This window comes from Macrotis lagotis, chromosome 8 (genome assembly GCF_037893015.1).
Source record: "Macrotis lagotis isolate mMagLag1 chromosome 8, bilby.v1.9.chrom.fasta, whole genome shotgun sequence".
NCBI classification, from domain to species: domain Eukaryota; kingdom Metazoa; phylum Chordata; class Mammalia; order Peramelemorphia; family Peramelidae; genus Macrotis; species Macrotis lagotis.
Window position 1 is genome coordinate 58,532,486 of NC_133665.1, and position 24,319 is coordinate 58,556,804.

General features: G+C 36.9%; 1 protein-coding gene across 1 annotated transcript in view; it reads right to left on the bottom strand.

Moving 5' to 3' along the window:
* Positions 1 to 23,512, bottom strand: part of IFT140 (intraflagellar transport 140) — a 211,361-nt gene extending 187,849 nt beyond the window's left edge. Inside the window, exons 1-3 of the mRNA XM_074197165.1 lie at positions 23,259 to 23,512; positions 14,553 to 14,730; positions 3,446 to 3,667 (exon numbers count right to left, since the gene is read on the bottom strand). Of these exons, the coding sequence (XP_074053266.1) occupies positions 3,446 to 3,667; positions 14,553 to 14,699 (369 nt within the window). The 5' untranslated portion in view covers positions 14,700 to 14,730; positions 23,259 to 23,512. The remainder of the gene's footprint in view (positions 1 to 3,445; positions 3,668 to 14,552; positions 14,731 to 23,258) is intronic.
* Between the last annotated feature and the right edge of the window lie 807 nt (positions 23,513 to 24,319).

A 24,319-nucleotide genomic window follows, 5' to 3' on the forward strand; every position in this document is an offset into this window, starting at 1 on the left:
ATCATATTGCACAGCTCCAGAATGGAGGAGGCATAGAGAAAGGAAAAGATTTATTAGATAGTTGGCAAGGCTGCTGGAGAGGGAACATTCTCTTCTTCCTAATATTTGAAAATTTTCTCCCTAACTATGGATTTTCTGAGTTGTAGTAAGGTTTTGGCTATCTCTTTTTTTTAGGGTTGTTTTTTTTTTTTTTGCAAGACAGTGGGGTTAAGTGGCTTGTCCAAGGCCACACAGCTAGGTAATTATTAAGTGTTGACTACAGGGTTGGTGCTCTATCCACTATGCCACCTAACTGCCCCTTGGCTTAAAAAGCTTTTCCATACTGAACATATTCACAAAGTTTTTTCATAGTATGAATTCTAAAGAGGTCAATAGAATTTGACCTAAAAGTATTAAAGTGTTTTGTTTTTTTTTTTTACCATTCAGGACATTCATAACACTTTCCTCCAGAAGCTTTCATTAAATGGCACCTTAATAATTTGGAATTTTCTTTAAAAGATTAAGTAAATGCATTTCTATCCCTGAAGAAATACCAATACACAAGCAAGTTGTATTTTGTGGATATCTCAAAAACTGTTCTAATAAGTTACCTAATTTATGAAGAATTCTTTTTTTAAAAAATTTTATAATTTTCCCCCAATCTTGTTTCCCTCCCCCACAGAAGGCAGTCTGATAGTCTTTACATTGTTTCCATGCTATACATTGATCAAAATGGAATGTGTTGAGAGAAAAATCATATACTTGAGGAAAAAATAAAATATAAGAGATAGCAAACTTACATAATACATAAGATAACTTTATAAAGAATTATTAAAATAACTAATGCATGATAACATTCAATAATTTTTACTTTTTAAGAAATTAAGAAAGCTGACACTTCCAAACAGAGTGATATGAAGCACAAGCAGAGTAGCAAGAATGTGAGAGTAAAGAAAATAGACTGAATGGGAGTTAATTGAAATAAGAAAGAGGAACCTGGAAAAAAAAAGTCTTTGTGAATGTATTGATAACTAGGCAGATATATCTGGTGATTAACAGAGAAAAGGGAATGCTGGGTTTAGGGCTGCTCTAGAAGTAAGAGTATGGATAGATTTTACTCTTATTTGTATGAATGAGGTTTATCAGCAAGGTCTTGACAATACAAATAATTCTTGGTAGAGAAAGATTTAGAATAAAACTTGCCAGTCTTAGGGAAGCCAGGGCAGCCAGGTGGTGCAGTGGATAGAGCACTAGCCTTGGATTCAGGAGGACCTGAGTTCAAATTCAACCTCAAATACTTAATAATTACCTAGCTGTGTGGCCTTGGGCAAGTCACTTAACTCCATTGCCTTGCAAAAACAAATAAACAGAAACAAACAAACAAAAAAACTTGCCAGGCTTGTTCTGTAGTCGGTGCTTAGGCCAGATTCCTTCATCTGTGCTGGGCTGGTATATGTCTGGCCCTCGTCATTGGAAATAAGAAGAAAGACAGCCCACCCCCTCCCCTGGCGACTTGGAACTGCTTCTTTCTCACCTTTCAGAGTTCTAGAAGAGAATGAACTCAGAGAGAACAAGGATCACCAGAGAATACCATCAAAGTCTAGTGACAGAGCAGACACAGACCTATGGCAATGAGTTCTCAGAATAGGTTATCTCTCTTTCCTCCCATTTGCTTTAAATATATGTACCCTTCTTTCCTTTCCAAACAAAGAATGAGGACAACTGATTGCTCTCAGGTGAAGGTCAAGTGTCTGACTGCCAGGCAGGCTAATAAAAAATGATTTGGTCATTTGAACTCTAGCACCATAGTCAGTGACCAGGGTAGCAGCAGCCTGAGACTTCTAGAAGCAATTCAGGCACAGGGGCAGGGAAAACCATTCAAGAACTCTCCATTGCAGGTATCTATGTTCCATGACTAGGGAAACCGGGGATGGCAGTCATAGAGCAAGCATAACTAGGAAGGACTTACTATCCTTTTTCTCCCTTTCCCCTGGCCCTCATCTTTTTTTTTTATTTTTTGCTTTTTTCTACTTTAGTCCAGGATCTTTCAAAGCTGGGTCCTAAGACCAAGCACCAATCTATTATTCCATTGCGATAATTTGCAGGTACGGTGTAGATGCATGATATAATATGATTGAAGGGCATATCTGTGAAGAAATGTTGCACTTTTCCCTTGACTTTTCAATATGTTGAACAAATTGAGTGGCCAATGATTGCTCCTTACCTAAAGCTTATGGATGGAAGTTTCTCACAAAAATCACAAAACTGAGAGCAGAAAATTTCCTTGAGATGGGATAGACACAGAGACATAGATGTCACATCCTAAATATCCAGAAGCAATATTTTATGTTTCATCTATAGAATAAATTCAGAATCCAGCCTATTTTTGTTTGCTTAGTTATTTGAAGCAAATGAAATGAGAACCCCCACTGGCCTGGGGGCTAGAGTACACTGCCATCTGGTGGAAATGTTTCTTCTATGTTTCTATTGTTTCTTATTTTATCTACCTTGGCCTTCCCTATGGCCTTCATTGGTCCTCGGAAGACCAGGCCCTAGGTGGTACAATCAACTTTGGAACCACAAGCCCAGGCCCTGGCTATATTGACTAGTGAATCAACAGCACAAATACACATAGCTTCCTATGTCCAGTTGGCCCTAGAAACCAGGCTGTGCTTCATAGCCCATCTGACTATCCAATCCCTTCATTTATTTTATCATCTTTCTGGCTATCACATTGATTAATTAATTAATTTTGTTCCCACTAATCCACCCCTTGCTCTTCACATCTTTCTCTGAGAACAATAATAAAATAATTGCTACTACTGTTTCTGGAAAGGATTTGTCAATCAATTCTATGATTCTATATAATATTTTTGTGACTTCTCCAATCAAAATACCCTTTTTGACCCCCATGCTTTTATATGTGTTTTTCTCCTAAGCTTTTTGTAAGCTTCTTGAATGTAAGGTCCCTAAGGACAGGGACTACAGAGAAGGCTTTATAAATGTTCTTTACTCATGCATTCATTGGTTAACAAGGTGATGTGGGTCTGTGCAACTACTCCTATACCAAAAAGTATCACATAGGACACCAGACCACTCTAGGTCTGAATATGAAACAATATTAATACTTAAATCTTAGGGGGTAACCTTCCACAATCAATGAAATGAAATCACATCTTAGTTCTCATGTTTTTCACTAGTTCTATTAGATTAAATTAAGTTATATCTTCTTTTCTATGGCTTAATATCTTTGGAAGTTTAAAAGTTAGGAAAAGTAGGGGCGACTAGGTTGCACAGTGGATAGAGCAGCTGCCCTGGATTCAGGAGGACCTAGTTCAAATCCGACATCAGACACTTAATAATTACCTAGCTGTGTTACCTTGGGTAAGTCACTTAACCCCATTTGCCTTGCAAAAAGTAAAAAAAAAAAGTTATGAGAAGTAAAGTGAAAATTTGACTTACTTACCCTATCACCAGATACAAGGCAATTCCCATTTGTGCTCCAGTTCAGAACTGTAATATCAGCAATGTGGGTAGTGGGAACTGTGTGCTGTTCCTTATCCTGCTTGTTAAATATTACAACCTCTCCAGCTTCCCAGCCAACAGCCAAGATCATTCGAGTCGGGTGCCAGCTCAGGGACATAGCTCGTAATGATCTCTCAATGTGTGTTTCAGGAACATGTTCACCCTATACAGGAAATAAAAGACAATATCAGCTAATGCTGAAGAAATAATCAGTGCTATATGACAAAAATACTAGGAATCAATGGATCAGTGTCAATATGAGGTTATACATGTACCTCAGATGCCTAATGATATTTTATTACATTCATGTTAAATGAAAAATGCTCATTAACTTTAACATATCAATTCAAACTTGACATGTAACTTTAAAGCTCAAAAAGACTTTGAGCACCTGTATGTTCAGTTCCATGTTAGGTACTGTGGGAAATAGAAAAAACATAATCCCTTTCCTAAGATAAATATGTGAAACAAATAAACAACATGATGTGATTAAATGCCAACATAAACAGTGCAGATATAAGTTACAGCTTGTAGAAATGCACAAAACATTACTGAATAGAATCAATCATAATCTAAAGGATCTTAGTTCATTTAGGAAGGAAAAATAAACTTCACAAATGGCAAGTCTGAAATGACCGCTTGGTCAAAAAAGGGTTCAAGTGATGTAAGACCAAGTGGATAGAGCACTGGCCTTGGAGTCAGGAGGACAGAAGTTCAAATCCAGCCTCAGACATTTATTAGCTGTGTGACCTTAAAAAGTCACTTATCCCTGATTGCCTCTTATCCAGCATCATCTCCAATGGATCTGATTCATATTTGGCCTCTGGATCCAGATGGTTCTGACTGGTGACTTAGTACAGCACCTTCTCCCTCAAATCCAACTTATGTGCTTGTCACAGCATCACACCTCCCTGCTGTCATGATCTTCTTCAAAAATGAAGGACAAACTTTTTATTTAGTTGAACTCAATAAAACAATAACACAAACACAATAAAACTGGGCATACCCATTGATCTAGCAAAAGCACTACTACATCTGTATCTCAAAGAGATCACAAAAAAGGGTAAAAAAAAACCACATATACAAAAATATTTATAGCAGTTCTCTTCACAGTAGCAAAGAACTGAAAACTGAGGTGATATTCACCAACCGGAGAAGAACTGAGATGAACATCTATGGTATTTGAATGTGATGGAATATTATTGTTCTGAAAGAAATCATGAAGGATGGGTCTTCAGAATAGTCTGGAAAGACTTGCATGAACTAATGCTGAGTGAAGTGAGCAGAACTAGAAGAACATTATATACACATCATCAACAGCATTAGGTGATGATCAACTATGATGGACTTGTTCATTTCAGCAGTTCAATAATCAAAGACAATTCTAAAAGATTTGTTATAGAAAATACCATCCATATCCAGAGAAGGAACTATGAAATTTAAATGTAGATCAAAGCCTACTATCTTCAATTTTGTCTCATGTATTATATTTTTTCTATTTTTTTTCTGATTTGATTTGATTCTTCAAATCAAATATAGCCTATATTAGATTACTTTTTTGTTGGGACCAGGGAGATGAAAAGGAGGGAGAAAAAAATTGTAAAATTCAAAACCTTGCAAAAAAGGACTGTTGAAAACCCACTGCTGGATATAGTTGGAAAAAATAAACAAACAGAATATTAAAATAAGATAAACTGCATGGTTAAATGCCCAAATGAACATAATGGGCATTAAGAGCCATCGATTTAAGGTTGATATTAAAAACTGAGAAACATTTTTTAAAAAAACAGTTAGACAAACAGCATGATGATTTACCAAATATAGTAAATATTAGTAAAATTAATTAGAGGTAGCATGGTGCAATAGAGAGCTAGGTTCAGAACTGGAAGACCAAGGTTCATGCTCCAATTCTGCTAAATATTGGCTTTGTGACCCACTTTAAGTTCTTAGTTCCCTGGGCACCTAAAATCATACTGAAGCATGTATTGTAAGTATCCACTTCCATTGATGCATGCATTTGTGGAGAAGTATGCTCCAGATTTATGGAGAAAATATTTTATTGCCACCTTTTCTTGTGAATTCTTTATTATTCAATCTCATTACTACCTAACAATAAATTCATCCTGCCAAAAAACGAAGAACCAAAAAGAGGAACTGCAATTCAGGACCTAATTTTCCCCAAGAAAGAACTGGTTAGTGAAAGAAAAATTAAAGTAATCTAAGAATGGTATGTCCATTCTATACTAGAATCGGGGAAGAGAAGTTAAATCTGGGAAGAGTCTAGCATGTACTCTAGATGTGAAAAGATAGAGTTCCAAAGATTTCAGTGAAATCTTATATAGGAGACTACAGAGACAGAGGAAGTCAATTCAGAAGGAATGGGAGGCTCTCAAAAATAAAATTTTGAAGACATGGTTCCTGGGGACCAATATATCTTACCTCCACTCCTGACCCCAACTCCTCAATATTTATGATTAGGAGGGTAAAGTGAGAGTCATGTAAAGAGAGATACAAAAGGATGTACAGAAGAATATTTAAAAGACACTTAAGGATGGTTTCAAGGGCAAACACAAACACAAAAACATGAACTATGTCAAGTATGAAAATGCTAAAGAGAATAAAAGGAGAAGCCAATTGGTGCAGTGGATAGTGAACTGAGTCTAAAGCGAAAAAGACCTGAGTTCAAATCCAGAATCAGACACTTGACTGTGTGAATCTAGGCAAGTCGCTTGCTTCTGTTAGCCTCAGTTTCCTCATCTGTAAAATGAGCTGAAGAATAGCCAAAATGAAAGACTTGCAAGAATTGATACTGAATGAACTGGGCACAACCAGGAGAACATTGTACACATTAACAGCAATAGTGGGTAAAGTTCAACTATGATGGACTTAGCTCCTCTCAGCAGTTCAGTGATCAAGAAAAATTCTAAATGACTTGCTATGGAAAATGCCATATATACCCAGAGAAAAAAACTACAAAGCCTGAATGCAAACCAAAGAATACTATTTTCACTTTTTAAAGTGTTTTCTCTTTTTCTCATGGTTCCCCCCCCTTTAATTCTGATTCTTCTTTCACAACAAGACTAATATGGAAATGTGATGGTTATGTATAATCTATAAAAGATAAGGGGTAAGAGAAGGGGGAGGGGTAAGAGAAGGAAAAGAGGCAGAAAAATTAGAACTCAAAAACTTCCAAAAACTATCTTTTCCTGTAACTGAAAAAAATAAAATAACATTCAAAAAAAGTTGTTTAGAGTTGTTTTATTTTAAGTCTTTATTGGAAAAAAAGGATCAAGGGGCAGCTAGGTGGCACAGTAGATAGAGCACTGGCCCTGGAGTCAGAAGGACCTGAGTTCAAGTCCAGCCTCAGACACTTAATAATTACCTATTGGTGTGAACTTGGGTAAGTCACTTGACCCCCTCCCCCCCAAACTAGAGGGTATTTCATTACAAAGGGAAACGATGAGCGATCTTTGAAAGGTGATGGAGAGCTATCCAGTAAGTTGAAACTGGCTATATCCCAGGATGGGGGAAAAAAGATTCTCAAAAATCTTGAGAATTGTAACTCTAACAGAGAGAATATACCTAGCCAGAAATGATGGACATTCGTGATCTATCCCTGAAACTGCTACCTGAAGAGATGTAACTGACTTTAACCCCACTTGGGAGAACGACTCTAATAACTCTCAGGAATTTTGACTCTATTCAATAGAATATACTGAACTAGAAGGGACAGACACTCAAAATTTTCTATGACTTAGATAGAATGATCTAAAAAATACTACCTCCTTAAAAAGTGGGACAGGAAAGAGATGGGAGGAGTGAGGGGATTGAATGGAGGTAAATCTCATTACACTAAGAGGTACAAAAAACCTATGGTAATAGAGGGGAAGAAGGGAGCAGATGAGAAACACCTGAATCTTCTTCTCATCAGACTTGGCTTAAAGTCAACCTACACATACTCAGTTAACTTATAAAACATCTAACCTTTCAAATATTAAAAGGGGAAAAGGGGAGGGGGAGATGGAGAAAGGGAAGGGGAGTGAGGGAAAAAAAGGGGAAATAACAAAAGGAAGGGAAGGGAAAAGGGAAAAAAAGGAAAGGGGAAAGGGGAGGAGATGATATAGGAGGGCAAACACACTGAAGAGGGTGGTATTCAGAAACAAAATACTGGGGAATATGGATAAGGGGGGAAAGGGGGAAAAATACAAACAGAGGGAAGATAGCGCAGAGGGCAATAAAGAATCAGTAATCATAACCTTGAATGTGAATGGGATGAACTCTCCCTTAAAATGTAAGCAAATAGCAAAGTGGATTAAAAACCAGAAACCTACAATATGCTGCTTACAAGAAACTCATTTGAAGCAGAGAGATACATATAGAGTAAAGATAAAAGGTTGGAGCAAAATATATTTTGCTTCAGCCGAAGTAAAAAAAAAGCAGGGGTAGCAATCCTTATCTCAGAAAAAGCAGCAGCAAAAATAGATAGCATTAAAAGAGATAAGGAAGGAAACTTTATCCTCCTAAAAGGTAACATAGACAATAAAGTCATTTCAATACTGAATATATATGCACCCAGTGGGACAGCACCCAAATTCTTAGAGGAGAAGCTGAAAGAACTACAGGAAGACATAGACAGCAAAACTCTACTAGTGGGAGACCTCAACCTCCCACTATCAGATCTAGATAAATCGATCATAAAACAAACAAGAAAGAAGTTAAGGAGGTAAATAGATTATTAGAAAAATTAGATATGGTAGACTTATGGAGGAAACTGAATGGGGATAGACAGGAATATACCTTTTTCTTTGCAGTACGTGGAACTTATACAAAAATTGACAATGTACTAGGAGATAAAAACCTAATGATCAACTGCAGAAAGGCAGAAATAGTGAATACAAAGTCATAGGCAATACTGGGCCAAGGAGATATAGACCCAGAACAAATTGGAAAGTGAATAACCTCATTTTAAAAAATGAGTGGACTAAAAAAGAAATTATAGAAAGAATTAACCATTTTATCCTAGATAATGATAATAATGAAACAACATACCAAAACCTATGGGATTCATTCAAAGCAACTCTCAGGGGATATATTACAGCTCTAAATGCTTACATGAATTAATTGGAGAAAGAAGAAATCAATGAACTAAACATGCAACTATAAAAATTAAAAGAACAAATCAAAAATCCCCAATTAAATACCAAATTATAAATTCTAAAAATTAAAGGAGAAATTAATAAAAGCAAAAGCAAAAAAACTATTGAATTAATAAATAAAACCAAAAGTTGGTATTATGAAAAGAACAATAAAATTGATCAACCTCTGGTCAATTTGCTAGTATCATAAATGAAAAAGGTGAACTCACCACCAATGAGGAGGAAATTAAAGTAATAATTCAAAATTATTTTGCCCAACTCTATGCCAATAAATTTGATAATCTAAGTGAAATAGATGAATATTTACAAAAATATAAGTTGCCCAGGTTAAATAAAGAAGAGATTAAATACCTAAACAACCTGATCTCAGAAAAAGAAATTCAACAAGCCATCATTGAACTCCCTAAAAAAAAAATCTCCAGGGCCTGAAGGATTCAGAAGTGAATTCTACCAAATTGGTTCCAATTTTATATAAACTCTTTGGAAAAATAGGGAAAGATGGAACTCTGCCTAACTCTTCCTATGAAACCAATATGGTGCTGCTACCTAAACCAGGAAGAGTTAAAACAGAGAAAGAAAATTATAGACCTATTTCCCTGATGAATATAGATGCAAAAATCTTAAATAAAATCTTAGCAAAACGATTACATAATACATTATGATCAAGTAGGATTTATTCCAGAAATGCAGAGTTGGTTCAATATTAGGAAAACTGTTAGTATACTCAATTATATCAACAACAAATCTATCAGAAATCATATGATCATATCAATAGATGCTGAAAAAGCTTTTCACAAAATACAGCATCCATTCCTATTAAAAACACTAGAGAGTATAGGAATAAATGGACTGTTCTTTAAAATAATTAGCAGTATCTATCTGAAACCATCAACAAGCATCATATTCAAAGGGGAGAGACTAGAGGCATTCCCAATAAGATCAGGGGTGAAACAAGGGTGCCCATTATCACCACTACTATTCAATATTGTATTAAAAATGTCAGCATCACCAATTAGAGAAGAAAAAGAAATTGAAGGAATTAGAATTGGGAAGGAAGAGACAAAACTCTCACTCTTTGCAGATGACATTATGGTCTACCTAGAGAATCCCAAGAAATCATCCAAAAAAAATACTGGAAACAATTAGCAATTTTAGCAAAGTTGCAGGTTATAAAATAAACCCTCATAAATCCTCAACTTTTCTATATATGACTAGCAAGATACAGCAGGAAGAGCTAGAAAGAGAAATCCCAATCAAAGTAACCTCAGACAATATAAAATATTTGGGAGCCTATTTGCCAAGACAGACTCAGAATCTTTTTTGAAAACAATTATAAAACACTTCTCACACACAAATTAAATCAGATTTAAATAACTGGGCAAATATCAACTATTCATGGATAGGTACAGCTAATATAATAAAAATGACAATTCCACCAAAACTAAACTATCTGTTTAGTGCCCTACCAATAAAAATTCCAAAAAATTACTTTAATGAGTTAGAAAAAAGTGTAAGTAAATTCATATGGAGAAATAAAAAGTCAAGAATTGCCAGGAGCTTAATGAAAAAAGTGCAAAAGAAGGTGGCTTAGCCCTACCTGATCTAAAATTATATTATAAAGAATCAGTCATCAAAACTGTTTGGTACTGGCTAAGAAATAGAGTGGTGGACCAGTGGAATAAACTAGGTATAAAAGCAGGAGATGATTATAGTAATCTGCTGTTCGATAAACCCAAAGAGTCCAGCCATTGGGATAAAAACTCTCTCTTTGATAAAAACTGCTGGGATAATTGGAAGTTAGTATGGAAGAAACTTAGATTAGGACATCACCTCACACTCTATACCAAGATAAGATCCAAATGGATATAAGATTTAGACATAAAAAAACAAATCACTTGATGGTTTTTTTTTTTAAGATGTGATCATTACAAGCTATAGGCCACCAAGTTTGACTTTCTTTCTTTCTTGGCAAAATTCCAGCTCATATCATTAAAGCAATTGTTAGTGTCTATTTAGAAAGGAAGCAGAGAACAAAAGAAAGCACTGAACAGAAAGATCTAAATAGTTTCATCAAAAACATGTAATGCTAGACTAAACTAATTTCCCTTATAGAAAAAATAACTAGGTTGGTAGATCAAGGGAATGCTAAAACTATAGTTTAAAATAAATTACAGTTTATAGTAACCATAGTTTAACTAAGTTTTGGCAAAATATATTAGAATGTTCTCATGATAATAGTGTTGAAATGTTGATAATCTGTGGGAAAAACAAAAGCATAGTGATATGGATTTGGAAATTGTCACCAAACTATAAGTATTAATGGTTTCTATGTCTCTAGATTGCCCTGCAGATCTGTGCTTTGCTGGATGCATTTTACATTTTTATCAATGATTTGGTTAATAATAGTATAGTTGACATACTTATTCAAGTATGATAGGAAAAAAAAGTTAAAAATTCAAGAAGATACAAAGCCATAGATAACATGTTAGGTAACAAGTTAGGATACAAATATGTCTTGACAGGCTACAACAGGTTAAATACTTTCAAGATGAAATTGAACATGGGTCCTTTGTACAATCTTATATTTGGGTTCAAAAGAAGAGATTCACAATTGTAAGAAGAAGCAGGTCTAGAGAGTTTAACTGAAAAATATCTGAGGGATTTATTGCATTGTATAAGCTCGTAGCACCCCCAAAAAGTCTTCAACTCCATTAAGAGAGACTTGGTATTCTGGGTTGGAGATGAAAAAGAGTTCTGCAATACTCTGTCTTGGTCACATCACAACTGGATTATTAAATATTCAATTCTGGGCAATGCATTTTAGGATAGACATTGATCAGCTGAAGAACATTCAGAGGAATGCTATATGGATAGGGAATGGCCTTACAAAGATGCCACTAGGATAGCAGTTGAAGGAACTGAGGATGTTTCACCTAGGAAAAAGAAAATGTAATTGCAGTCTTCAATATTTTGAAGATTTGTGAATAGGATTCCTAAGATTACATTAATCTTAAGAGAACAGGACTAAAAGCAATAACAGAAAGTTGCAGAAAGACAGATTTAAATTCAATTCAAAGAACTGCTAATGTAGAGCAATCCAAAAACAAAACAGGCACCTCTCCAGGTGTTAGGGTACTCCTCCAAGAAGGTCTTTAAAGTTGGATGGTTACCTAGGTATTCTAGGGATCCATCTCTAGAAGAGACTCTAAATTAGATGACTTTTTGAGGTCCCTTCCAAATCTGAAATGCTATAATTCTGCTCTGGCCTCATTTTCCAAAATTCAGAGAAAGGAACCCCAAATAATCTAATTCAGATCAATTCAATAAGCATTTATTAACTATAAACAAGGGTATGAATAAGAAAAGAAAGACTGTTTTCAAAACCTTCTGGAACAATCTAAAAGGGTTGAGGGGGGATACATAAAAGGAAACTAAAAGAGTTGGAAGTGGAGTAGGGAAAACCAAGTAGAGTCACTGAATATATAATAGTTATCCTGGAAAAGTATGAAAAGTCAATCAATTTGCATATCAATCTGCATGGTGATGAGATTTCACTTAATCACCTTATTCTGGAGACCCCTGGAGTAGAAACCAATTCCCTTACACCTTATCCCCTAGATTCCTCTGCCATTCATAGACAAATCTGGATCATCCTTACCAAACAGACTTCTTTGAGTACTGGTAGTACTCCTTCTCACTAGTTATACTACAAATTCATCTTAATTTATTTGAAAAGGACTCTTATTGGGACACAAAAGTCCTTTAACTGATCCTTGCCTTATTTTCTTCCCCAATTCCATCACTGAATACTCAAACCTTATCTTTCCTCTAACCTCAGAGGCCTTTCTTCCTCTTTAGAGGTGATCTAGCAAGAGTTTCTTCATTTTCACAAGTCAAAACCTCTCTACAACTTCACCCATTTTCATTTCCGACTCTTTTACCATGGTCTCTGAGAAAGAGGTATCTTTTCTGTTTGCCAAGAACCCCTCTTTTTATATCTCCTTTTTTTTTAAAACCACAATCACTACATTCCCACAGCCCTCAAAGATAATCAGGTCTACCTCATCCTTAAAAACTTTTAGATGACCCTGCCTTTAAAAACAAACTTTTACTTAGTCCATCTTTAAAAAAAAAAAACTTAAGAGTTTTGCCCTACATTCTTTCTCTGCTCTCTACCATTTATTTCTTAGTGATAAGTTGTTATCAAAAGTTCAATTTCCATCAGTGACTTTACATTTTTTTGCAAGTGACTCCCAAATCCATACAACCAGTCCTACCTAATATTTCTTTAGAACTTTACATTCCCATCATCAACAGTCAGGATGCTTTATTAGCATCTTAAGCTCTACCTTCTAAAGTAAAACTCAGTTTCTTCCCACATATTCAACTTATTCCTTCTCCAAAGTTCTATGGTTTTATAGCTCTACCATCTTCCCTGTTCCTCAGGTTTATATAATCTTAGAGTCATTTTTTTTAGGTTTTTAGGTTTTTGCAAGGCAAATGAGGTTAAGTGGCTTGCCCAAGGCCACAAGGCTAGGTAATTAAGTGTCTGAGACCAGATTTGAACAAAGGTACTCCTGACTCCAGGGCCAGCACTTTATCCACTGTGCCACCTAGCCACCCCTAGAGTCATTCTTAAAACTTGAATTTAACCCAATTAAACAAGTATTTGCTAAGCATCAACTATTCATCATAATATATGCTGGGCACCTAAAATGCAAAGCTAAAATCAGAATTGTCCCAGTTATCAAGAAGCCTTCCATGGAAAGCTATAATATTGTCTAAAGTAAATAGAAAAGTAAACATAAACCATCAACTTTCTTCTCTTTCATCATACCATACTGAGTCAGTAGCCAAGTTCAATCGATTCCATTCCCCTCCCCAATTTCTCCCATTTATTCTTTCATAGTCACTCATATGCTTACCACCTTTTCACCTTCAAAGGCAATATCATAAAACCTGCCAATTCATTTCTCTGATTCCAGTCTCTCCTCTTTGCAATTCATCTACCACATAGCAGTCAAAATAATCTTTCCAAAGCTCTAGTGTGACCATGTCAATCCTCTAATGAAAGGGTCAAAGAGTTAAGCCAAGAATAATTTTATTGTGGGAAGAAAACAATTTCAAAGAACACTTATTAATTTTACAAAAAGACAGTCATATTTTACAGACTGGGATGTCATGTTGCTTCACATGCTACCCTCCCATGTCTATGAGAAAGAAGCAAAAAAAAAAAAAGAGACTTTATATTGTCATCAGGAATTTTTTTAAGAATAAGAGTCTTACACAGACTGAAGCACATTTTTTTTTCTCTCTCACCATTCTTGAGGTTTTTCATCTTCTGGGGTTGGGGGGTTTATGTTTACTCTTATAACAAAATTATTGTAATAATGTAAAATAAATAAGCCCCCCCCAAAAAGAATAGTAGTCTTAAAATATGTTCTGCAATTAATAAAAATTCAGTCCAATAGCATTTTATCTAATTGATAGGACAATCTATTACCCAATTCCCCAGGTTCATCATAAAAGCCCAAATTGTAGTTAATGTTTTAAGTTTATCAAACAAGGAACACTATCACACATGTATATATGTATTCATATATGTAAATGTATTTTAAGTTTGCCATCAGAAAGTGCTGAAACATTCCCAAATCATGCTAGATAATTAGGGAATTAGCATATTGTGTTATGGACACAGTTTAGTACTTAAATTATCTCTAATGATTTGAATAATTTGTTTTTCCTCTTACATTTTAAATTTCTTATCAAAATCTATGTCTTAACTTTTTTGTACTCCCTATAGTATGAAGCTGCATTGGATATGTCAATGGGAACTCAATATGATGTGTTGAATGAAGAAGATGCTTAGGTCAAAATGGAAACTTAAGTCACCTGTTCTAGGTATACATCTACACTTCCTCCAGAAGTAGAACTGACAGAAGCAACTGCCAACAATGGATGAACGGGATGCCATGTTATATGGGATGGAGATCCAGCTGAGTCAGGTGCCTCTATCCGATGATCAAAGTAGAGTGCCATAGTAAAGAATCAACCAGGTAGGTATCTGAACCTGCAAGGGAAAACAAATTCAAGCATAGCATTAAACACAAACAATACAGACTGTGTATAGAATTAGAAATGCCTTTTTTAAAAAGCAAATATTATCAACATGTTAGTAAAAGCATTCAGAAACTCAAATTGCCCCATTAGTGGTGTCTTTACTACAAATAAACAAAGGTGACGTGTGACTCTGGCAATAAACTTGCTAATTTTAGTTAAATGTGCAATAAGTTAATTTTGTACTTATGAAACTCTCATTTATGGATATTTACAAAATCAAGTAGCTACACAGATGTCAAACAATCAAACCAGCTGTATTTGTTTCTTTCAAAACAACCTAACATTTTTTCCTGTCTTCTATTCTCCAGACCACAAAACAGAAAGAAGGATAACCTTTACAAAACAAAATGGTCTAGGGAATCTGGTTGATTTATTTTTATTCAGAAGGAAGTTAAATCACAAAATCACTGAATGTCAGAGATAATTCAAACAATTTTTATAGATGAGACAATTAAGACCCAGAGAAGCATGGTTATTAGCCCAAGGCTACAAATTAATGACAGAATTTGAATAGGAATCAGAATTTTTCTCTCCACCTATAAAACACTAGAACAAGGGACTACCAAAAAAAACAGAACTGAGGGTTTAAAGTCTTTTATCTCTTAAATTCAATTATCCCTTAAATTTTTGCTCTGAAATGTAACAGAAGTTTAGTCACAGTTCAATGTTCTCAAACTGTCAAGAACTAATTTACTTCTGATACAGTTGATTAAAATCCTGAATGTTGGATCTGGGCAGACTCTTAAATTAAGTCCTTTTGGAAGGTGAACAAAGGATAAATATCTGGGCTTGCTTGAGTTAGAGAGGTTTGTTTGAATAGAACCTGTAAGAACTGCCAGTGAAAAAAGCCATTTTTAGGCTATCAGGGCCACAGAGAGCACTACGACCCAAAGTGGGGAAAAGGAATTGTCTATTTTGAAACATTAGCAATTGCAAAAGAAGAAAAAAAAATGGAATCTCAAACTTAAAACTAGGAATGAAAAAAAAAATTAAAATCATTAGAAGAAAATCTTTTTTTTTTGGGGGGGGTTAAGTGGCTTGCCCAAGGCCACACAGCTAGGTAATTATTAAGTGTCTAAGACTGGATTTGAATCCAGGTGCTCCTGACTCCAGGGCCGGTGCTCTATCCACTGAGCCACCTAACCAACCCAGAAAATCTTAAGAATATACAATAATATATAAACTTGAAAATCCAAAATTTCCTTACATGATGATTCAATTGGTGATTTTTATAATGATTTAAAGAGTAGTCAAAAAAAAAAGTCTTTTCTGGCCCTATCTTAGGGAAAAGGTAGTTAAGAGAAACAGTACATGTAAAAACTAAGAGTCAAAGTTTAGATAGAAGCCATAAGGAATTCACAAGATACAGTATTATTGTATCTTCAGTATTTAATTAATCAAGTTTAACACTAATTAATATTATTGATTTTTATAATATATATAAATCTAAAAATATAAGCAGTTAAATTGAATATATACAAATATGAAATTAATGCAAGCCCAAAGCTTCAATAAAATTTTTTAATGTGTCCTTTACCTGCTATAGACAATGCTTCCAATTCTAGATTAAAATTATCATTTAAAATTTATATTCACGTTATATCATTCTTTTTGTTCATTTTAAAAACAGAAAAAATTGGGGCGGCTAGGTGGCACAGTGGATAGAGCACCGGCCCTGGAGTCAGGAGCACCTGAGTTCAAATCCGACTTCAGACACTTAATAATTACCTAGCTATGTGGCCTTGGGCAAGCCACTTAACCCCATTTGCCTTGAAAAAAAAAATTATGGCAGGCACCATTTGACTAATTTCTTATGAATCTTTGATTTGAAAATACTTTTCTGCGTACACTTTTATAAAATTTATATTCGTATATGTTTTCAAAAGTGTCCAAAGGGACACCTCAAACAAATCATAGAATCATAGCTTTAGAAACTGAAATTTGGATGTATTCCAGTCCAATGATCTTTCTTTGCAGACAAGAAAACTGAGAACAAGGGGCAGCTGGGTGGCACAGTGAACAGAGCACCAGAGTCAGGAGTACCTAAGTTCAAATGCGGCCTCAGACACCTAACAATTACCTAGCTGTGTGGCCATGGGCAAGCCATTTAACCCCATTTGCCTTGCAAAAAAAAAAAAAAAAACAAACAGACCAAGAGAGGTCAAGGGACTTGTCTAGAACTCTATTGTCACATAAGGAATTCTCTTACCTGGTCAGAGACCAACAGATTTTTTTGGTCCCAGGAAATAAGCGACTGAAGAAAATTAATTTTTTACCACAATCTGAAGTTCTATAGTATTACTAATTAGTGGGTAGACTGACCTAGAAGAAAAATTGCTAAGAATGCTCTTACCCTTCTGTGAAGAATTATTGAGTAAGGGTCCTTTTTTTTGCCCAGGATTAGCAATCTCAGTTGCCTTAAGGGGAATAGTAGAGAAGGTCTCCAAGCAATGATGCATATAGCACCTCAAATGCTTCCCTTTCATACAACCCTTAAATCAGGGTATAGGATTTGGCTGGGAAACTAAATGGACATAGGGAGGTTTATTCCAAAAGCTGATGAAGAGAAGGGAAGTAGGCTGCAGGACTCAAGCTGGAAGAAGAGAGGATTAGTTCTTGCATTTGATAAAGACAGAAATCACAGGGAATATATTGCTACAACAAAAGTGGATTATCACCAGCCCATAATCCACTTTTGCTGTAGCAATATGGAAGAGCCAGAAGAGTCAGAGAAACAATTAAAACTACAAGACTAAGCAACTAATCTTTTTTATTTGTTTTTTGTTTGTTTTTTACAAGGCAATGGAGTGGATTAAGTAGCTTGCCCAAGGTCACACAGTTAAGGTAATTATCATGTCTGAGGATTTATTTGAACTCAGGTACTCCTGACTCCAGGGCCAGTGCTCTAAGCATTACACCATCTAGCTGCCCCAACAACTGTTCATTTTGAACTATCTGTATGTTAGGGAGGGGGAGAGTATGAGGAATCTTACCCAAATCAAAAATCTTTAATGCTTGACCTTTGATCCAGCAATACTGGGTCTATACCCTGAAGAGATGATAAAAAGGGTAAAAACATCACTTGTACAAAAATATTCATAGAAGCCCTGTTTGTGGTGGCAAAGAATTGGAAATTAAGTAAATGTCCTTCAATTGAGGAATGGGTTAGCAAACTGTGGTATATGTATGTCATGGAACACTATTGTTCTATTAGAAACTGTTGTGTCATATGTGTTCCAGGCTAAGAGCTATGAAGGGTTAATACAGAAATAGTTATGTGCTTTAACGAGCAAGATGTACTTCAGAGCTTAGATAAGGGAGTAGTTGCATGTCTGAGCTAACAAGATGTATTCCCAGGCTCAGATAGATAGCACATTCTGAGATAATTACCTTCTGCACTCTGTTTATCAAATCACTGTTTGGTTCTCAAAACAATCTTCACTCTGTTTATCAAAACACTGTTTGGTTCTCAAAACAATCACCTAAGACATACACAAGGTATGCATGTGAAAAAAATGCTTGCTAAAACGCTTATGTAATTGGTTATGTAAATGTAGAGTATAAAAGTATGTATCCTGTGATCAATAAACGAACCAGCTTATGCATCATATTGATGTCGGCCTGAGTTCCCTCCCCCGGACTCAACAAGAAACCAGGAGGAATGGGAATTTAGGAAAGCCTGGAAGGATTTGCATGAACTGATGCTGAGTGAGATGAGCAGAACCAGAAAAACACTGTACACCCTAACAGCAACATGGGGGTGGTGACCAACCTTGATGGACTCACTCATTCCATCAGGGCAACAATCAGGCACAATTTGGGGATGTCTGAAATAGAGAATACCATCTGTATCCAGAGAAACAACTGTGGAGTTTGAACAAAGACCAAGGACTATTACCTTAAATTTAGGAAAAAAAACTGATATCTTATTGTCTGATCCTGCTATCTCTTATACTTTATGTTTCTTCCTTAAGGATATGATTTCTCTCTCACCACACTCAATTTGGATCAATGTATACCATAGAAACAATGTAAAGACTGGCAGATTGCCTTCTGTGGGGGTGGGGGAAGGGAAGTAAGATTAGGGGAAAAATTGTAAAACTCAAAATAGATAAAATCTTTATATATATATATATATATATATATATATATATACATGTATATATATATGTATATATATATATATATATATATATATATATAAAATCTTCAGTCCTTGAAACTCAGTGTATGATTTATTTATCCTACCCACATACATATTATTTGTAGGTTATCTCCCCCATTAGAATATAAACTCTGAGAACAGAGACTATGTTTTTGGCTTTCAATGGAAGCCTAGCATGTAAAATAGGCTAGAGATAGAGATAGAAATAGGCTAGAGTCCTGAGTTCATGTATGTCCTCACCTAGGGGCTGTATGAGCCTAGGTCAATCAGTTCTGTTTGTCTCAGTTTCCTCAAAGGTAAAATGGGGTTAATAATAGGATTATTGTGAAGATTCAAGTGAGATTTTAATCCCTTAGAACAGTGTCTGGAACAAAGAAGATGCTCATTCCCTTCCCTACTCTTTAGTCATTAACTGATTGACTTATCTCCAATTGACTTTGGTTATTTAGATTTGATCACTGAACTGTTTTATGAGTTTCCCTAGGAAAAACATGCTACATGTAAATATGACTTTTTCATACTCAAAAGATAAATATGAATAGAGAAAATAATTATGCTTTCCCAGGATAGTTAAAGTTCATAAAGTTATAAAAATGAAGATTTTGGCAACAACATATTAGAAAGGAACAGTTATTCAGATGAACTTAAAAATTAATGATTCATATGACCAAAGGGCAACAAAAATGTACAGATCCTTTGATCCAGCAATACCACTACTGTTGTCACTTAAAACCATTGCTTTAAATAAATAAAATTTTATAAAAATTAGTTTTCAAAAAAAATAAGAGAAAACTCATTTATTATTTAGGTTTCTGCAAGGCAAATGGGGTTAAGTGGCTTGCCCAAGGACACACAGCTATGTAATTATTGTGTTTGAGGCCAGATTTGAACTCAGGTACTCCTGACTCCCAGTGCTCTATCCACTTTGCCACCTAGCCACCCTATAAAACTCATTCTTGTGAATGAATCTTTTCTTGTTGTTGTTGTTTTAGCTAGGAGACCCAGTGAATAGAGCCCACGAGTCAGGAGTTCAAATCCAGACTCAGATACTTGACACTTACTAGCTATGTGACCTTGGACAAGTCACTTAAACCAATATCCAGGGACATCTCCAGTAATCCTGATTCTTATCTGGTTACTGGACCCAGATGGCTCCAGAGGAGAAAGTGAGGCTGGTGATTTAGCAGAGCATCTCCTCACTAAAATCTAATTCACACCTTTGTTATGTCATCATCACCTTTCTGATCTCATGGTCTTCTTTGAGAATAGAGAACAAAACATCACACCATCAGATAAACTCATTCTTGTGAAGGTATAACCATAGGATGCTTAAAGTAGTACCTTCCTTGTTACTATGTGTGATAGAAAAAAGGAATGAAATCTTTAATGGTACATTTTTAAAGCATTAAGAGGTTGGATGGGCAAGTATTTTTAGAAAATTTGGAAGATTTTCCAAGTCCTGAAATCATACCATGTAGACAGTGCTTCTCTAGCTTGGGCTGGCCATTCTTTAGGTGATTATAATTCAAGAAAGTTTGATTACATTGGAGAACTGTAGTTTACTAGTAATTTTTTAAAATTGTTTTTAGTGAAGTACAATTGTCACTTAAAATTTCCAGAAGACCTGTTATGTGCAAGAATTCCATGAACACATACAACAATATACCTACACCTTAGTAGATTGCTAAGAAGCAGCTAGTGGTAAAGTGAATTAGAGCATTTGACCTGGAATCAATCAGGAAGATATGAGTTTGAATATAGCTTTCAACACTTCCTGGCGCTAAGACTCCGGACAAGTCACTTAGCCCTTCTGCTTCAGTTTCTTCAACTGTTAAAATGTAGATAATAATAGGTATATATCTCCCAGGTATGCTGTGAGGATCAAATGAGATCATTATATTACTATTTCTATTATAATTAATCCCAAGATCTCAACTATAAAATGGGTATAATTATAGTATCAACTTCACAGAGAATCAAATGAGATACTATTTGTAAAAAGCATTCAACATAGGATCTGAAGCATAGTAGGTAAAATATAACTGCTTAGTCCAGTCTCTTCTCTGCGACGGCCAAAAAATTGTCTAGTGGTCAGAATTTTGATAGGGTTCCCTCTCTGAACCTATTTAAGCTGGTCCTTCCAGATAACACATATTGGTTGATTCTTGTCCTTCATTATTTTTTTAACTTCTTTTTAAGATTTTATATTGAATTTTACAATCCCCCCAATCTTGTTCCCTCCCTCCCCATCCACCTTGTCCTTCATTATTGAAAATCAAAATGACATAACTCTGTTAGAGATAAGTTACAGTGTGCCCAACTGTGACTGACCACACCAATGAGCTTGAAATGTTCTACCACAGGATGGGCACAAATAGTCCCTATAGTACAATCTGTCTGTTGAACCTATACTCAATTTTCTAGTTTAATAAGGTTTGCTGGTGACTATGCTTTGTGGTCATAGTCTTTGGGAACCTGAGGTTACCTTAATAACCATAAGACGTTCAAATGGGACTTGAAAAAATAAATTTACATGTAAAATTCCTTCAATTCTTTGTCTGGTACATATCATTAAAGGCTGAGGTGAACTGAATGTGGAATTTTTTCTTCTGGAATCCCCAATTAATGGAAACAGATTAACTGAAAAATGCCAACATAAAGAAATAACAAGGGTTTTTGTTATTTGTTTGTTTTGCTTTGTTAAATCTGTGATGAGTTTCCCTGAACTTAAGTAGAGTGGACCTCAGACAGAAGTTTTATATATATATATATATATATATATATATATATATATATATATATGTATATGTATATGTATATGTATATGCACATATATGTAGTCAATTTATCACTGGATGCTACTGAAGGCCTTTCCAGCTTGGTACAGTTTACATTTTGTGGCACAGTTTTTGAGAACTAGGAGTCACTTCCTCACCAAGATACAGGATTGACTTTCAGTAAAGTGCTTTAGTGAAGAACTATCTTTAAAACAAAATTAAGTACAAATTGCAAATCTTCCCCCTTTTCTGGCCTTTAAATTTCAGTTGCTATGAAAAGGGGTCAGGGGCTAGAAATTAAAACTAAATGATCTAATGATCTTTATGGTTCCTAGAGTACAAGAGTGGAAACTACATGAGTACTAGTGCAAAAACCACCAGAAAATTTTGGGCAGACAAAAATTTCTCTGAGCTTCAGCTTCCACCAGCTCTGTTCTCTCTCTCTCTCTCTCTCTCTCTCTCTCTCTCTCTCTCTCTCTCTCTCTTTTAGTTTTTGCAATGCAATGGGGGTTAAATGGCTTGGCCAAGGTCACACAGGTAATTACTAAGTGTCTGAGGCCAGTCAAGGCCGGTGCTCTATCCACTGTGCCACCTACCTGTGCCCCCCCCAATTGTTAAAAGATCAATTTAGATTATTTCTTAAATCTCGATTCATTGTGATAAAAGCTGCCATTCACATCCTGAGATGGAACTCTGGCATCTGAATGCAGACCAAAGCATACTATTTTCACTTAAAAAAATGTTTTTTCTTCTCATTTTTTTTCTCCTTTTGTTCTGATTCTTCTTTTACAATATGTCCAATATAGGAATAGGTTTAATATTGTTGTATATGTATAACCTATATCAGTTTACTCGATGTCAAGAAGAGGAGTAGAGAAAGAAGGGAGGAAGAAAAAAATGTGGATCAAAATCTTACAAAAAAATCAATGTTGATTGGGAAAAAAAATAATGAAATCCTTGTCTGGCTCCACCATTCAATGATATCACATCTTTCCAAAAGTAAATTGTAAAAGTGCCTGCCTGTGCCTGGTAACAGCAACAACAACCACAATAATAATAATAGGTATCAAATACTTAGTTTGCAAACCACTGTCTGAGTTAGCTACTATTATTTTCAACCTCTTTGGGGGCTTCAATCATCAAGGCAGTCCGTGGGAGACAAGCCAAGACGCTACTAGAATGAATGGAGCACTTGGCTTGTAAGCTTAGCGGTGGTGGTGGCAGTGGATGCTCAGAATGTTGACCCTTTAGCAGCATTTTAATAATAACAACAACAACGATGATGATGGTGATGGTGGCTAGTATTTACAGAGCGGCTACTATCCCTGTAACGCGGGGGGTTGGGGCCGGTGCCCTCCCCGCTTGACTGGCGAGGGATGCCCTGTCCGGGGTCCCACCGGAAGGCCGGACCCCGGGGTCGGGCGCCCCGGCTCTGCCAGCCCCGGCCGGGTGCGAAGGGAAGGCCGGCGGGGCTGGGCGGGCAGGGCGGGAACGGAGCGGCGGCGGGGGAGGGGCGGCGCGAGGCGGCCTGGCTACCTGCGGGCGCGCAGCGGCGCTCCGGGCATCGGTCAGTCCCGCGGCGGCCGGGCCGGGAGGCCTGCGGCAGGCGGGCGGCGCGGGCTCCTCAGCTTCCGGCCGGAGCGGCCCCTTCCCCAGGGCGGGGGGCGGTCCCGCCCCGGACCGCGCTCCCGGGATGACGGAGAGCGCGCTGGGGGCAGCGCCCGGGCAGGCGCCCGCTGGGCTCCGGCTCCGCTCCGCCGTGTGTGGCCGCCTTCCACCCGGGACGATGCGGGCCGTTGCCTTGGCTACGGCGGGGGCGGGGAGCGGAAACGGCCCGAGGGACAGGATGTGGACGCGCAGGGCCGCGAGGCCGGGCGGAAAATGCCGGGAACGACCGAGACGCGCCGGGGCCCGAGGACGACTTGGTTAGCGGCCCCCGGGAAGGGGGCCTGGGAGGGGCCGCGGGAGGGCAAGCACGAAAGCAACGAGGACAAAACGAATAGAGGAGGAGGGAGAGAGGAAGGAAAAGGAAGAAGAAACACAGGAAAAGGAAGAACGAAAGGAGAAAAACAGAGAGGGGGGAAGGAAACCAGTACTGATTAGAAGCTTTAATGTGTTACAGTTCCAGGAGCTGGAAGTCAGGCCCTGGAGTCAGGAGTACCTGAGTTCAAATCTGGCCTCAGACACTTAACAATTACCTAGCTGTGTGGCCTTGGGCAAGCCACTTAAACCCCATTGCCTTGCAAAAACCTGAAAAAAAAATATATCATCTGATTTAAGCTCAAACTGAGACGTATTAGCCTACTTTCACCGGCAGACTCTGGGCCCAGCGCTCCATGCACGGCGCCATCTAGCGGCCGCTGGTCTGATGACAGCACTCAGCCATCCCGCACCTGACCCCCTCCTCTTCTCCCTTCCTTCTCCTCACCCCCTCACTACACCTGCTTCATAGGTGAGAGGCAGCTCCCCCCTTTCTACAAAGTAGCGTCCCTGAGTCCAAATCCAGGTTCTGACATTTATTCACTTTGTGACTTTCTGCAAGTCATTTACCTTTTCAGTGCTATATGGCAGTTCTTTTATTTTTTAATTTTGAAGAT